General features: G+C 42.3%; 1 protein-coding gene across 2 annotated transcripts in view; it reads right to left on the reverse strand.

Annotated features, from left to right (window-relative positions):
* myo10l1 (myosin X, like 1) overlaps nucleotides 1–15,541 on the reverse strand; it is a 47,788-nt gene extending 32,247 nt beyond the window's left edge. For both annotated transcript variants that reach the window (XM_069707246.1, XM_069707245.1), the window contains exons 1-2: nucleotides 15,123–15,541; nucleotides 2,956–3,054 (exon numbers count right to left, since the gene is read on the reverse strand). In XM_069707246.1, coding sequence (XP_069563347.1) covers nucleotides 2,956–3,054; nucleotides 15,123–15,143 — 120 coding nt within the window. In that variant the 5' untranslated portion in view covers nucleotides 15,144–15,541. The remainder of the gene's footprint in view (nucleotides 1–2,955; nucleotides 3,055–15,122) is intronic.
* Nucleotides 15,542–17,218: the final 1,677 nt, after the last annotated feature.

Below are 17,218 nucleotides of genomic sequence, written 5' to 3' on the forward strand. Positions count from 1 at the left end.
AAAATACTGGGAAAGGCTTCACTGTACTGTCTACAATGCGATCTATTTGTTGTGTCTTTATCTGCTATCCAGTTCTTTGCTGACCCAGTTTCACCACAGGTTCATTAAACTTTCATCTAATCTGATTTAATCCAGTCATATTCTCTATACCTTAAACTATACTGACTTAAAAGGGAAAGGTAAAACCTTGAATCATGGATGAGACATGTGTGCATTGTGTTTTATCAATCCATAGAGATCCATGGTTTAGCTCAGGATTCACCAGAAAATTCACCCTCCAACTCTCGGTTATGGTATTGAGCTTTAGGTGGTGACCCATTCACATGCAATTTAAGCATCACATATAATGTGTACAAGCACTTTGCCTGTTAGATAACATAGAGATGATGCTGTACTTGTTAGCTATATTCTCCAATCAAGTGTCACTCCCCTGCTTCAACCCGCTGGCTCAAACCAGAAAAGACAGCAAATTTCTTGGCTTCGATTCAGCTCAAATGCAAACCAATGGTTGACATCAATGCCTGCTATCTCCTATCTCCATCTTTTTATACACTGAGGATGTCTGGTTCATGAAAGTTGTCATTAGAGCTCAAGACCTCAGACTAGGATTAGAGTTGAGTCATATAAATTAGTGGTACTGACTAGACTTGGACGCGTCTGCTTTAAGACTTGACAGGCTGAAGACGCAACCTCAAGGCAACAATCTGAGAAGTCCTGACATCAGATTAAAACAACACCATGATCCTCCTTTTCGCATTTCACTCACATGGAAATGCTTTGATTCACTATTTGGAACGGGACATTCAATGTACTGTTTCCATTAGAAAATACATTTTGTTGTGATTGCTGTAAAACTTGTTCTGTCACATAAAAAAAAAAAAATCAAAAGATACGGAATCAAACTTCTAAATGAATAACAGTAGATGTTGAGTTTTTGAGGGTATGTTGGTTTTGTACTTTGTTGTAAAATGAGTGGTGTCACCAGCAGGCTTCTTTATTAATGCAGGAAAAGGGCTAATGTTTGGAATAAGCTGAACTAAAGTATACGGTTGCCAGAATGAAACCGTGTATGACTTGCATGAGCGGACAGAATAGTACTAGGTAAGAAAGTAAATCATGAGCCTGCCACTCAAAATGAATGCCTCTTTGCATGATGTGGCACAGGTGAGCAACAAGTTCCAATATTGCCACTTTCAAGTAAACTCACTGGTGAAGAAGCAGCACAAAAATGATTGTGTTGTAAAGGGTTTGCATGTACTTCTGGTAATTGTGAGTGCGACTGATCTGACATGAAAGCTTGTAGTTTTGCAGTTCGTAACCCAGGATGGATAATGTGGTGAACTGGGTCAGTGTCAGTAGATTACAGAACCGAAGAGACAGAGGAGGAAAGAGAGTATGAGAAAGAAAGACAAGAAAAGTAAACCAAAGAACCAAAAACAACCAAGTGCTGTTAAATATTCATTCTTTCAGATAGAAAAATGCTTCCAGGATTCACTGGGATCTGTGTGATTGTAATCAAACATTAATTTATGACCAGGAGAACGTGGGGTTGAACAGCAGGGACGGATGGGGAGCCTGGGACCATACGCGTGGGTCAGATCCTGTAGTAACAGGGTATAGTCCTCCTGTCCTGCTGATTCTCTATCAAATATTCACTACCTCCTGCAGAGGCAACACTTAAACACCAACAGCTAGCAGGGAGGGAGAGACAGAGGGAGGCGGGGAGAGATGAATGGGGGTTGGGGAAGTTAAGGACATTCATAATCCAGAGCAAAGAGAATGCATGCTCCTATAACCAATCCTCTATTTTGGGAAATGCCTGTCTGACCCTGTCGCGTCCCCAAACAACAATACCGAAGCAGCTGCAACAAAAAAGGGAAGCTTTTAGAGCGGCATTTGGGCAGTTCATGTCGGAAAAGCCACAAAAACAGGAATTCATTGTGCTGCACATCTATGAAGGAGAATGTAGATGTTCTTTGGGGGTATAAAGGGAGGATTGAGACTCTTGAAATCGGGCAAAAGAACCAAGTCTATTATTAGCTCCATCTTTAAACGCTGCCAACTAGAGCGCACGGATGTGTGTGTGAGTGTACACAAACACATCAGCCATCAAAAAACATTAAATCCAGAGGGCGACGTGTGCATGCCCTTGCTCTGATAGAGATTAGAAGAGCGCGCATACACACACACACACACACACACACACACACACACACACACACACACACACACACACACACACACACACACACACACACACACACACACACACACACACACACACACACACACATAATGAGATTTAAGCATTCAATTCCATTATTTATTTTGGCAGGGGGTCTAACTGGTGTTAAGGTCGGGGTCAGCGATGCTGCCAGGTTTTGCTATTTAGAACAACTACAGGCAACCTTGTTCTTACATCTGACATCCCGCACCGAGGAAGTACATTTAGGCTCCCATAATGCTTTCTATCTATTCTAGCTCTCCTCTGAAGGCTGAATGTGTGTCAGAGATGATTTTTTTTTTAAATATGTATGAGGAAGAGGACGAGGAAGGAACCGGGGCAGGAAAGTGGAGCATCCTGACAAGGAGTTTGTATCGATCAACGCAGGAGAGGATGAACCTGCACAGCTGCTTCACCCTCACTCTGACCTTTCTGTGAATACGAATGTACAGTGCAGCTGACACGCTGCATGCAACCGCTGTAGCTTTCACTCCGCAGTAATGCTGACAGTTTAATTCTCAGGTCTGGTTTGAATTAATTGCTTGTCCTGATTGTACTCAGTATTGTGTTAAAAGACAAATGAGATCAGAAAAGAGAGACACGAGCAGTGTGTGTGTGTGTGTGTGTGTGTGTGTGTGTGTGTGTGTGTGTGTGTGTGTGTGTGTGTGTGTGTGTGTGTGTGTGTGTGTGTGTGTGTGTGTGTGTTTGTATGTTTTATATACATCTCTTACCTCTCCATAGTCAGTTGTGACCACGAGCGTTCCATCTCCACAGGAGTTGACGGTGGCGGGAACCAGCTGCTCCTTCTCTCTGACCCAAACACGGGTCCCCTGGATCACACAAACACACACAAATACTGAGGTTACACACTGAAACCAGTCATTATATTTGCTTATGTAAAGTAATGAACCCTCTGGACGAACAGAGTGGAGGTCTTCAGGCGAGAAAAGAAGATAGTTTGGACGTCTCAATAGATTTAGATTGTTTGTTTATTGGACACTTGGACTATTTCTAAATTCTTTGTATCACCTTCAAAAAGAAAACAACAAGTGAAAAGAGCCCAAATTAAATAACTGTGAAAAATGTAAAATACAGTAGAAACTTCTTGCTCTTTTGGACCTATAATAATCATTTTACCACTCATATACAATCATTCTGTTTGATAACACTTTCTCAGTAGCCATTTAACTACAGAAAATGGTAGATACGCTTCTGTGGTGAGTTTCAATGTCCAGACAGGTGACTAATCACCATATAAGAAATCAGCAGTTGACGTAAAGGAAAAAGAAAACTGTCAAAGTGTTGTTAACAACCTAAATGATGTAATGTGTTGCTACATACTGTATAAAAGTCTGTCCATATGATGAGTATGTATGCAAACAGATGTCACAGATGTTTTAAATAGGAGACTGTAAAGACTGGAACATCTGTTTTTTCTGCAAAGGTGAAGCAACAGCGCTTGAAGCTGGTGTGTGTGTGTGTGTGTGTGTGTGTGTGTGTGTGTGTGTGTGTGTGTGTGTGTGTGTGTGTGTGTGTGTGTGTGTGTGTGTGTGTGTGTGTGTGTGTGTGTGTGTGTTTCACTCAGGGTCAGAGGAAGTTGCTCCTTCAGACCTTTCCACAAAGACAAAGCCCTCTTTCACGCAGTCACTGACCTCTGACCTGAAACCCCTAAAAAGGGGCACAGCGTAACAGGAGAGGGAACAGACGAGGAAACAAGAGTCAATGCAGTGACTGAAGTGGGAGAGAAATGCACCACATGCCCTCTTGTACGGTTTAGTGTGCTGCACTGAATCGTTGGTGAATTCACCAAAGAATTGTCTCTACAGAGGATGATGAAAAAGGGGCATCCCAATGGAAATAAAATCAAAGAAAAATGGCAATATTGAATAGATTTAATGCTGGTAATGCCATTAATGTTTGCTCACTCACTCACAGATGATTTGAAATCCAGAGTTTGGGTCAAAACCAACAGGGCTGGTATCTAAAAGGGATAATAAACTATTCCTAAATATGATACACACATTTCCCTGTAAGGATATCAAACATAGGTAATACCTTATATATATATATAGCCTTTAAAAGCAGTGCACACAAATCTAATAAATGGCTAACATTGTTACATGTATTTGTTATCAACTGTAACGCCTCCCGTGAGCATTAAAGTGATGACTGGTGTTGTATTAATATAAAATATGTTTAGGGAGGAGAGGATTTGTTAATGTCGGCAAATACTTAAAAATGTTGTTTATAGCTGAGCACAACTAAATTATAGTGCGTCATAAACCATTTACCTTTTTTTGAATAAACGCTGAATAGAGGAAGTTAAAATAAAATGTTTCCCGAATGTGAAATAATATTGCTTAAGTGCACATTTACATACAGTGTGAGTCAATATAAACAGACAGAAAGATAACATCTTCTAAATAGTGAGTATCTTCTGCTTTTCTTTGTTATATATCATTATAAATTAATTGTGTGGAAAGCGGGCACTTTTTCTGACATGCAACAGTCTAAACAATTGATCACTGATAATAATAATTTCCAGTTTTTATTCCTTTAATATTTATTTTTGTTTATAGTAAAGTCTTGTGCAGTCAACTGCACTTCCTTTCAGGTTTGTATCAGTGTGTGTTTGGATTTGATTTTTAAATTGCAAGTGGCAATGTAATGGCCTTGTCAATAATATATGAATGTTGTTTTTGTGGGAGCAAAGTTTCCTGACATAAATGCCCCAATTTAAAGCCTAAGTGTTCTGGTGCTAAAAAAGACTCCATGGGGCACCAGATGTGATCATCTGAATGAAGTGAGCAGCAGAGGAGGAGGAGTGGAAATGAATTGTTTCAGCAACAGATGGTCCCACACACCCCTGAAGCATTCCCTGACAACCTTCATCGCTTTTATTCTACTCTCTTCTCTCCATGTTTTTGGGCTTTCTCTGTCTCTTTCTTATACTCAATCCTACACACATACACGCTGGTGATAAGAGAAGAACTAGTCATGCCCCAGGCCACGAGTTTAACCAGGCAGAAATCTCCCACCCACTCATAGCATACTATATATAAACACAAACTGGTAGCTCCCGGTAAGGCTCAGGGGGGGAAATGTCTCAGTCCGTTTTGTATGTAGACTTTAACACTCAAGTATAGCTCATCCTTTGCATTAGTCTGTGCGAGTGTCCTTTCTCTCTGTTGTTCTGCCCTCGGTAACTCTATATATAGACCCCTCATCGCTCCTCTACAACCTCTCCTCACTCAGTCAGCCTGTCTCGACCCGAATTATGGCTCGTCTGCCCATCAGATTCCAACACACTGAGCCATTATAATGACCTGATGACCTCCCCAGCTTCAGGCTGTGTGCCCACAGTTCACCAGTACTTCATCAAATCCTGTTTTAACTGATAATTTGACCTCTGACCCTGTTTAAACCTCGATCACTGCTCCCTTAGCATCAGCCGTGAAGCACGGTTCAGACGTAAGCACAGCTTCTTCACAACTCCTAATGTTCACAGTGAACCACATCATAATGCGCGGTTCTGCTTTCTGTCTGTCTCGCTCTCAATGTGTCTCCCATTTAAGTAAATTGGTCTCTAGTCCCATATCGATGTGCGATCTCGGGGGCAATCGCAGCAAAGAGGAGATGGAGGGTTACAAATGACCTGCCAGCCTTACAACCTACACCTACCAACACCCTCATATTCATCCTCTCCTCCTCCTCCTCTTTGAATCCTCCTCCCCTCCCCCCATCAATTACTGCTCTGGACAGACAGGAATGGCCACGCATGACAACAAAGTCCAACCCTTTTCGTGCACTAAAATCTATAGCTAAAGCACCATGCTTTACTTGCTGCTTCTCTGTTGTCCATTGTTTCACTGCTCTGTGAAATCCAAACCAGACCAAACTCAGGCCTCCAGCTCCGTCCATCATCTTTTCGTCAAGCTCCATTAAACCTCAATCCACCTCAATTGTCCCTTTAGCCTCAAACATGACCCCTGACCTCAAGTCTCACAATCTGCTCTCGAACCAACAGGAACTGAAAGAGTACCAAAACATGTCGCCCGATGAGCGCTATCTGATGAGGTTCTTTGTGCAGGTTAGAATAATTAGCTGGTGCTACAAATTCAATAGCTCGATTACAAGTATGTGTTTACAGCTAAGCTTTACATTTTGATGATGACCGATCGTTTCTCTCACTCTACCACACATCAATCTTTTTCACAACTGATTGGATGAACGCACCACTTGTCAATGCACTTGTTTCACACACATTTGAGGCCAGAAACAGGCCATACTGTTACAGAATAATGCCTCACATAGGCCTGTTCTGTTTGTGAAATCTCCAGATTGTTAGTGCATGATTATCAACTACAATCTAACGCTGACAGCAAATTCACTTTGTCCTCTGAGTTTGATTTTCTGACATGAAATCCAAAGCATGTTACCAGTCAGCTCTCAAATTTTGGTCAAAATCATTTAAACCATATGAGGGATCAATCACCACATCACCAGATTAAAATGTCACATTTCAGTCTTCACAATCTGAATTTAATATTGCACAAGCTTTAAAATAAACCTAAAAGGACAGAAGCTAAAAAAACCAAAAAAAAACAACCTTAGAAGACAACCACAATGAAGCAGTATTTGTTGACAGAAAACCACCTGTATTAATACAAAATAATTTGGACGAAAGAACATGGTTCTACAATACATTGCTGTTAACTCTTTTCTGTTTTTAAGACGAAAAAACAAGGGTTGATTATCCCAAGAAGCAAAATGAAAGAACTATTAAGAAAACCTTGACCATCTCATAATCTTTCATTACTGAACACACAAAAGAGGGCATCCCATGAGCGGTCGACCCAGACGCCCGAGCAGCTGCGTGCTTGCGTGCGTGTGATAAAGGCCTTGTTTCTGCTCAGGAGATTACATGGACGTCTTTGCCATTTCAATGTGGCACTGCCTTGAAGAGTCTCTGATGAAGGACCCCCTCCCTCTGAGAAACCCTCACGCCCCATCAATCTCAACGCAAATACACGACCCATGTTTGCAGGCACAGAGGCACTATGGAGGCAACTGCACGCTCAGCAGTCACTCAACTGAGTATCAGTATGCAAATTCTCAGTAACAGACACAAACAGTTCTTACGCATGTCAACAGTCACTCATGAAGATAGAATGACAACAGTTAATATTATCTCTGATATTTACGTAGACTTAAAAAGGGAATAGATGTTTGCAGCCGTTAAGATGGTAAGAGAAAAGAGAAATCATGGTAAAGAAAAATAGAAGAACACTAAATTAACCAGTATCTTTCATAATGGGCCCTTTCCAGCACAACCTCCTGCACGTTCTTAATAAAGCTTGTTTAACGCTGCTTTTGCTTGTTATTGGTTTTAAACTAACAATATTAATAAACCAAAAGAAGTATTGAGACAAATTATACAAAATATTTATCAACATGCCATCCCAAGGGGGCACCTAAATAAATCCACAATATTTTGTCCCAATCTTGCAGATGTTGAGTTCAGTCTGGTCTAAAGTGGTGGACAGAGTGCCTAAAATTAACACTACACATGAAGCTGCAGGAAAAAAAATATATAAGTAGACGGGAATAAGAGGAAGTGGTCATAAATAACTGACAGGGACAGAAAGGAGTAAGAAGAAAAAGGACGGCATCTGTGACAACCTGCCTGTCACGGACTGACAGGAAAGCAGAGGAGAGGAGACAGGAAGGACAGAGAAACAGGGGGAAACAGGGACAATGAACGTGATATTCAGAAATACTCAGTGTGAAAACAGGGTACCAAAGGTTAAAAGTAGAGGAGGTTGAAGAAGACACACAATGACAGAAAGGACACACAAATTAATAAATGATGAGAGAAGCACCTGATCAGTCAGCAGCTGATGGAAGAATACTCTAAATCCCAGTGTGGAGGAGAGGCAACACCAGATGATCTCCGGAGACTAAAGGTCAAAGGTGCGTCGAGAGATGATTTTTAATGTGTCTGTCTCTAGAACCTATGTTTGTCTCCAGAGTTATATCTACCTGAGACACACCCAGCTGCCTTTCTGTCTTCTATCTCACATGCACTCTCTGTGTTTGGGCACTTCTGACACCTCAAAACAGAATAAAGATCAAATTGTGCTCCACCTGCACAGCTTCTATAGATGGGTGTCTGGAAGGAGAGTGGTTGGAAGTGCTTATGTGAGTTAATCAGGCGAGAGGGAAACGGACAGTATCCTCTTTGTCACTCACAAGTGGAAGGATGGGTTTTGAATCCATTGTCATATGGTACCTATAAGGGGAGTCGTACTTAATGCGTTCACCAGAAAAGTCCATTTGAACGACACACTCACTAATGTCAAACTTTCCCCTTTTGTGACAGTTGGTAGGAGCATTGCCTTTCATAAAGGGTGTCGTATACGAGGTAAATCTTTGTAAATTGAAGGGACTTTCTTTTTTCCTTAACATGACAGCGATAAAGCCGTCTGATCCATCCCGTCTAAAGCAGCCAGGCCGGAGTCAGAGACCTAAACTGTGTCAGTAATATTCCATTAAAGGTGATAATACAATCTGGACAGCGAGGCTTTCAGCAGATTATGGCAGCTGGAAGGAGAGCAACAACATGTGTTTATGTGAGCAGGGTTGTGTATACGTGTGTGTGTGTGTGTGTGTGTGTGTGTGTGTGTGTGTGTGTGTGTGTGTGTGTGTGTGTGTGTGTGTGTGTGTGTGTGTGTGTGTGTGTGTGTGTGTGTGTGTGTGTGTGGTGGGGGAGGGGGGTGTCACCTGCCTGTATATAAGTCACATCTGTCATTGAAAGAGATTACAGCTGAAATTCACTGCAGGTATAAAAACAACATCTGGGGCAAATAGAAATATGCTCAAAGTCACAAGTAAATATATGATGATATATTTTATCCTCAAGTATATAATTATCTTTTAATCCATGGCTTTATAAGATGGCTCACGATGATTTTGTGGAACATTGCACTGGCGTCATGCGTTGTTTTGTTTTGCTTTGGTTATTGTTGTTTTAAAGGGTACGCAGTCTCACAGTCACATTGCATTGTTATGAAAAGTTGAAATAGAAAAATCTTGTGTGTACCAGTTAGACTTGGATACATATAAACATACAGAAAAGCTTCTTTGGTTTTGAAGTAAAACCCTTAAGGTGAAAAGGTGAAATGTCTATATTCATCCAATGTAAAAAAAAAAAAAAAAAAATCTATATATATAAGGAAAGTGCCTCTGCTTCTTCCACAGTGCATTTTCAACATCTCAACGGCAAACATTATTGCAGCTCCATTTGAAGCCTCAGCTCTCCATTCTAGCAGCAGGTTGCTTCTCCGGAGTTGTTTTTGTGATTACCCAGATGTCTTGTTTCTGTCCCGACTCATACAAAGTTTGCCCGTAGCGACACTAACGCTTAAATCAAACATTCCCACAGAATATTTCATGGTCAGCTTACACTTTTTCACCTGTAAATATATGACTAACCAACTGGCTCCTCGTCAAAGCTTTTTCAAACGGACAAAATGTCTTCTTCATCCTATCCTCATGAGAACATGTGATTAATTTGGCCCACAAACCCACACACAGAGAGAAGCCATCAGGTCAAAGCTCTCTCACACAGTTACTGTACTGCAGCAACAGAAGAGCCACGTGTTTTAAAAGCATAAGTGCATCGTGCTCCCTGTTTGACTGATAACCTTTTAACCTGCGCTGAATTCCAAAACAAACACACGAGTGATTTATCCAAAGTAAGCCAGATCAGAGTCTACTGCTAAATTACAAACCGGGATAAAGGCAGCAAATAGAAGCAGCTGTTAATGGTATTTTGTGCATGTGTGTGTGTGTGTGTGTGTGTGTGTGTGTGTGTGTGTGTGTGTGTGTGTGTGTGTGTGTGTGTGTGTGTGTGTGTGTGTGTGTGTGTGTGTGTATGCAAATGTGTGTTTGTACAGTACAAATCCTCTTTGAGCATTCTGCTAATTATCACATTCTCTCTCATCTTGGATTAAACTACAATCGTATAGCCCCACCCCCAACGAAACCCTGGCAACGAGACTCCACGGCAACAGTGCGGAAACGGGGCGCCATGGAAACAGCATTTCTCCTCCAAGCATTGGTGGATGCTGGGAGATGGTGTTCAGATATAGAGGATCATTTTTATTTTGGTTTTTGTTTGTCTACATTTTTTTCTATATACAATTATTTATTGTGGATATTTTTCACTTCAGTTCAAACCATACATATATTTTGAGAGGTTGTCTGAAAAACAAATAACCTGCCAATTCATGGCAATGAAAATGTATTACATTATAAATCTCTTACCAATCCATGTTTACTAGTATTGCAATTTTCAATTAATAACTCTCTGATTTCCATATAATTAACCTGAGAATACCTTTAACTTAGCTAGAGCCAAGATTGATTAAGATATGATTAATGATTATGGAAATATTTCAGTTTTAGCGTTTTTGTGTTTTATATTATAAACTGAATAAAGTTTGGTGTGAGACTGTGGGTAGACAAAATAAGACATTTAAAAGAGGTCATTTTAAGCTTTATGAAACTGTAATCAACATTTTACACTCTTTCTAACATTGGAGAAAACAACATTTCATCAGATTCTTTTATAATATAATAACTGTTGGTTGCAATCCAAAACATTAGTTAAATAGGACACGGTCTAGTTCTAAGAAAGATAAGAAATATAAGCTATATGTCAGGAAAGACAAATCACATCGTCAAAAATGATGCAGATTACAAAAAAAATACACAATAGTGAATTTGTTGTTATCGCACAAATTGTTACAATTTAGTGACATAATTTTCTGTCTGATAGCCCAATTTCATCGCAGGCTTTTTTTTTTTTTTAAAGAGTAGGATTCTGGGAGATGTTGTTTGAGTCACACACTGTAAAATAGATGTAATGGCACTTGACGGAGGCGGAGCTGAAGTGTCACACCTACACATGCAGAAAAACCAGGAGGCTACGACGAGAAGAGAAGGAAGACTGGAAGAAAGAGAGGAGAAAGGGGGCGGGAGACCGACAGGGCAACTCTGAAAGTGGTTGGTTGAGCGAGATGGAGAAGCACCCAGAGTGGCCGCAGGGAGAGAGAGACCATCCGAGGGAACGGAAAAGAGGAGAGAGAGAGAGGCAAAGCTGATGCAGCTCCTGAGCAGAACAAATGTGTTTGGAGCTGCTGAATATAGGTCACACATCTCCAGTGACTGTTCCCTTCCCTCCACTGAGCCAGCTTCCTGCAGTATGCACTTCATATCAAATCCTGCATAATTTGGACCACAATGTATGGACACGGGCTCGGCTAAATTTAACCCTGGGCTTTTTACATCAGAATCCATTGCAAAAAAAAAAAAAAGGATTGAAGTTTTGCTGTAATTAGAAAACACGTTGAAGAAAATGTTGTTCGAGCTGAAAAAGAAAATTGTAGAAGCAGTTTTTATATTTGTCGGTGTGTTTGCGTGAATGTTCCACAGCTTACGTATGCAAACGACCGTACAAAATGCACCCAGATGATTAATATTTTACTACGGTGGAAGTTCTTAGCATGAACAACCTCAACCCTCAGTGCGATAAAGCTTTCAATGCTCCATAACTACCCACTCAACAAATTGCAGAGCAGTAAATAAAGATTTACTGCTTGCTACTGTGCGAGACAGAAAAAGAGGGAAGGACAGCTTGAATATTGGACTGGATATAAAGAGGCAGGTATGATACTAAAGCTGTTCTTTCCACATTCACACCTGTCTGCCTCCTGGTTGTCAGTTCGTGGCTGCTGTGCAGTCCAGTCCACACCTATCACACACGCAGCGACACAAACATAGAATATCAGCCCGAAGACCAAATGTCATCCATCGCAGGTGTCGAGAGCTCAGAGTGTCTTGAGGCAGAGCCCCTACGTGGGAGAGACATTACCTGTACGTGATACTACACCGCTGTCATCTGCACACAAAGTCAGGAAGGTGGTTTCCAGCATGACTGCTGCTTTTTTTTATTTTTTTTATTTTAAAGATAGACAGAAACGTTTATGAAATAAATCAAAAGGGATCCCACCTGAAAAACTCGACATCATAAAGGGGTTTTTCTGGTCTTAAATGGCACAGAATAACTGCCAGGTGTAACTGTTGTGTAGCTAACTAAACTGAAAAATAGCACAACAAAGTATCATATTACAAAACATGTTATTTACACATTTTACCCTAATATTGTCAGCAACTGTATGCTTGTGAGAATAATCAGATATTTCCCACTAAACTGCAAGAATATTTCTTCTCAAAACTATTATTCTTCACCTACTTTGCGTAAACAAAATCCTGTTTTTGAAATGCATTTGTAGTCAAGTTTACTGGAGTTTTACAGGCTTAGTTACTACGTTTTATTGGCGTAACCCCATTTAGTGTATCACTTGTTTAAAAGTAAGCTAACAGTGTGTAAGAACCACAGACTGTATATAAAAGTGGACGTCGCTTCCGGGCCTGAAAAATTAGGCTGATGAGTGCTTTAAGCTGCAATAACACCAAGTGCCACTCGAGGTTGGCTCCAAAAAGCCTCCGTAGAGTCCCATTCATCTAAAATAAGCCTCAAAAATCCAGGTGCAGATCATGTTGGTACCAAAATGTATGGCTTTATGTTCATTGTTTTACTTCAAATGTAATTACTTTTAACCTGAAATTAATCTACAGATCACACGGAATAATAATGCATCTTTGCCATATTTGAGTGTAACAATACTCGGTGTGAGACAGTTCAGGAAAATGTTTTCAAGGATCACATTCACACGATTTCCTGCAATATCTTGAATGTCCCCTAAGGCTTCTTGCTGTCACTTCTTGTGTATCCCCAGTAGCATCCTCTGACTTTGCTTTTCGGCCACCATAACACCAAAAGGATTGATTTTTGTTTGTATGTACAGGACATAATGTCACAACAACTACCATATTCCAGTACTAACCAACCCAGTTTGAATATGCGGGGATTATACAGTAGTCTAATGCCACCTGACATTTCATGCTTGGCTGGCTGGCCAGCTATCACGTTTTCTGCCTGAGTTGAGGGAGAGCCGGAGAGAGAGGTCAGCTGTTCGCTCTCTCTGGTTTTAGGGGGTAGAGCGACAAATGGAGGAATAAAGGGATGTAAGATTGAGGGATTGAGGGATGAAGTGATGAAGGCAGCGGAGGAATGAAACTAAGTGGATGCTGGTACGATACCTCCCGAGAGGATAGATTACTCAGCAGCATGAAGGCATGTGTCTGGGTATCAAATACGCAGCTTATGCCTGAATGCAGGCCTGTACATTATGGCTCAATAAGTCACTCCATTTTCAGATCTCACACTGGCTCTCAGAGTCTGTGCTGTGTGGGGCTGCAGGGCTGCTTATTGGTCTGTGAATCAATGATCTGATCAATATCAAATTACAGACTGACAGAAAATGTAGAATGGTTACATCATATATTTGTTTTACACACATTCATGTTTATACTGAATGCCCCAAAAACAGCTAGAAAAAGAAGAGCCTTGCATGGACAGCAGCTATCTCCATGGGCCTGGTACCAACCCCCCCCCCCCCTCACCACCACCACCACCACCACCACCACACACACACACACACACACTAATAAATGGCATGACATCACCCCCGATGTGAGAGGCATTTAAACCCATATCAGATTAACTTAAGATGGGGGAGGATAAGTAGCTTGGAAGGGATGGATACTGGCATCAAAGTCAGTGGACAAGACAGCGTTTCAGGAGTGTGTGTGTGTGTGTGTGTGTGTGTGTGTGTGTGTGTGTGTGTGTGTGTGTGTGTGTGTGTGTGTGTGTGTGTGTGTGTGTGTGTGTGTGTGTGTGTGTGTGTGTGTGCCGCCACTGAATGGGGTGTCTGGAACAAAACACAAATGAAGAAGGGAGGGAGGGAGTGGTAAGGCTTGTATTTCCAAAAGGGGAGATGACCATGTACGATGACGGCACTGTAAGGAAAGAAAATATAGAAACATGGGGGGTGAGTGCCGACAAGGCTCACCATGTTGGATCTGATTGGAGAAATATGAAATTGATATTGTCGTATTACTGCTGGCGGAGAAAGCCTAACAGGCCAGATGAGTTTCACCCAGCAGTGGTGAATTAATAACCACTGATTTACCTAATATTCAATTACATACCAAGTGTTAATTCATCTCCCTCCTGGCTCACCTATTCCAGCTACACACACACACACACACACACACACACACACACACACACACACACACACACACACACACACACACACACACATCCCTCCTCCTGCTCCTCCTCCTTACACTCATAGTTAGCCACCCTCCTCGTCCTGCACCCTGTACCGGCCCATACCCACCCACAGATCCCGTCTCCATCCCATTCACAGTGCAGTAAATAAGCACTGGTCTCTTCACAGCAGCACGGTGTGGGAAGGGCTGTTGCTAAAGCCCAGCATGGTCTACCCTCCCTTAACAGATTGGCTTTAATCCGAGGGACAGCCTTATGGACGCAAAAGCCCGTGTCAGCTCGCGTTTGGACAATTTTTCTGCGGCTGTGCTCTGAATTAATTCACCAAGCCGCCTGCCGGGCCCTGACGCTCTGCAGTGATAATGAAATAAACGGGGTGTTTATTTATATTTTATCGATAGGTGGACATGCAATGAGATCAGGCCTATTTCAGGCGAGTATTGGTTCTAGTCGACGGATGCAAAGCAACACCTGCCATAACCAAAACCGATGTGATTCCAAATGAAAACCCGTAAAAGCATCTTGCAGTACAGCCATGCATCGCTGTAAATCCAGGCTTTAACACGCCGCGAACGCATAATCTGTCACTAATGTTTAGCTCGATAACAGTGACACATATTCTTAATGGCTTACCTCTGCAAAAAAAGCCTCCATCCTGCCTACTCCTCCCAGACGACGCGCGCCCGGTCCGGCAGAGCGCAAACACCGGCTCCGGTCTCGGGTGCGCAAATCTCACCAATGAGAGGGTGAGAGTTTTTGTCAATATGAGGGGAAGGTAGCGGTGCCTCTGTGTTGGCGTTTCCCATTCAACGAGCGTTTATTTTCATCTCCGAAATGCCCCAATTGCCCAAACACACCTCAGCAGCGTCCGTGCTCGATGCGCAACGGAGAACACATGAGAAACATCCGAGGAGGCTGTGATGAAAAATGTAAAAATGTCCTCGCCAGGGATCCGTTGGAGAAGCGTTAATTGAAGCGCCCCGGTTTTCCAGGTCTGCCTCGTTTCGGGGTGTATGTGTGTGAGTGTGTGGATGTGTGTATGCATGCGTGTGTGTGTGTGTGTGTGTGGGGGGGGGGGGTGGCTGTGAGTATCGGGCTGAGAGAGCTCCAGTCCGGGGGCAGAACGAGCTCGACGACGCACACCGTGCACACCGAGGGGGCGGTGCAGACACAGCGTCCTCCAATACAAAGCACAGGCTCACATACAGATGAGAGCGAACCTCGACCAACATCTGGATCTGTTTCCTCCAATCACAAAAAGACACAGTTCTCCTGGTCTTAAACAATCAACCAAAGGATAAAAAGAAGTTGCTTTGGTTGGTGACTGAGAGCTGATGAAAGAGCTTTTGTCTTGACCCAATTACAGGTGTTGATCCTGAAACGAACCAGATTGTCCAGCAGCAGTAACGTGGCAGAGTAATAATCCCTTGCAAAAAGAGGTGAATCCATGCAAAGGGAAAATAAACAAGAAAGTAAGATCCACTTGAAAAAAAAATTCAGGAAAAATAAGGTTGATTTGCAAAGAGGAATTCATACTATACTTAGTGGTATCTCAATCAGCAAAGTGGCAAAATCTGTCATGGGTGTTCACTCTAACATTTTTCCAAAGCCAAACCAAGAGAAAGAGGGCGAGTTAATATTTCTGTATGATCTTTCCATAAAAAGCCTTCCCCTTTTTGCATAGGAGGCTCGGTTACAGGGTCAGTCAGTCACCCACAGGGTGAAAAATGATATCTCACCACACACACACACACACACACACACACACACACACACACACACACACACACACACACACACACACACACACACACACACACACACACACACACACACACAGGACCAGAACAGTGAGGGAAAACACTCCGAAATCACAAAGGATAACACATCATGTCCCCAAAGACAACAGTTTGACAGACTGAGGTAGAAAGAGATAGACAGCTGGTTCACATGATGTGGACTGTGTGTGCTTTTATTCTTCTTTTCAGAGGACCAGGCTGCAGGGGCCAGGTGCAGCCATCAGCAGCCCAGCAGGCTGAGGCCTCTCTGGGGTAAAGTACTGTGAAGCTCAGCCTGCTCCCTCTGGAGCCCTGGAGGTAAGGGGGAGGGGGGGGTCTCCAGTATGCATGCATGGGAGTATTATTTGGCTGTGCCCTCCATCTTAATCAGGGAGACAGTTCAAACGGTAGACGCAACAAAAGGGCCCCACATGTGCACAGGGGTACATGCACACATGTAGCGCCTGAGACAAAACCACCCAGGAAATTAGACCTGAGCCTCACAATCTTCGGCATGAATTGGCCTTTAAGGGAAAAGGAAATGTGAGGTGAACCTGTGACTTGCACCTGTGTGCAGAACGGACCATGAACTTCACACACTCAGGCTCACCGTAAGCTGTAAAAAACATCGTCTAGACACAAAGGAGGCCTCAGGGCTGGTATATAAACATTAGTCCGGGAAATGCTCCACAAACAGAAAGGGAATTGTTTCCGCTAGACAGTATGTATGATAAGAACTATGGAGATGACAACTGTGGCGATTGTGTGTCTGGTTTTTAAAAGTTATTGCCGATAAAAACACATTAAAAGCTGCGCTCCGAATGTGCAAATATTTTAATAAAGAAAACAAAGAAAAAATAATAACGTGCCAATACAGAATTATATCCTATTTATTCTTAACTGCCTCAAGAGATGATTTGTTGTTTTGTGGTGATGCATTCATGGGCCACA

The sequence above is a fragment of the Brachyistius frenatus genome, unplaced genomic scaffold (assembly GCF_029030835.1).
Source record: "Brachyistius frenatus isolate BFR_SWC_R1_liver_20210118 unplaced genomic scaffold, ASM2903083v1 Contig_67, whole genome shotgun sequence".
NCBI lineage: Eukaryota > Metazoa > Chordata > Actinopteri > Embiotocidae > Brachyistius > Brachyistius frenatus.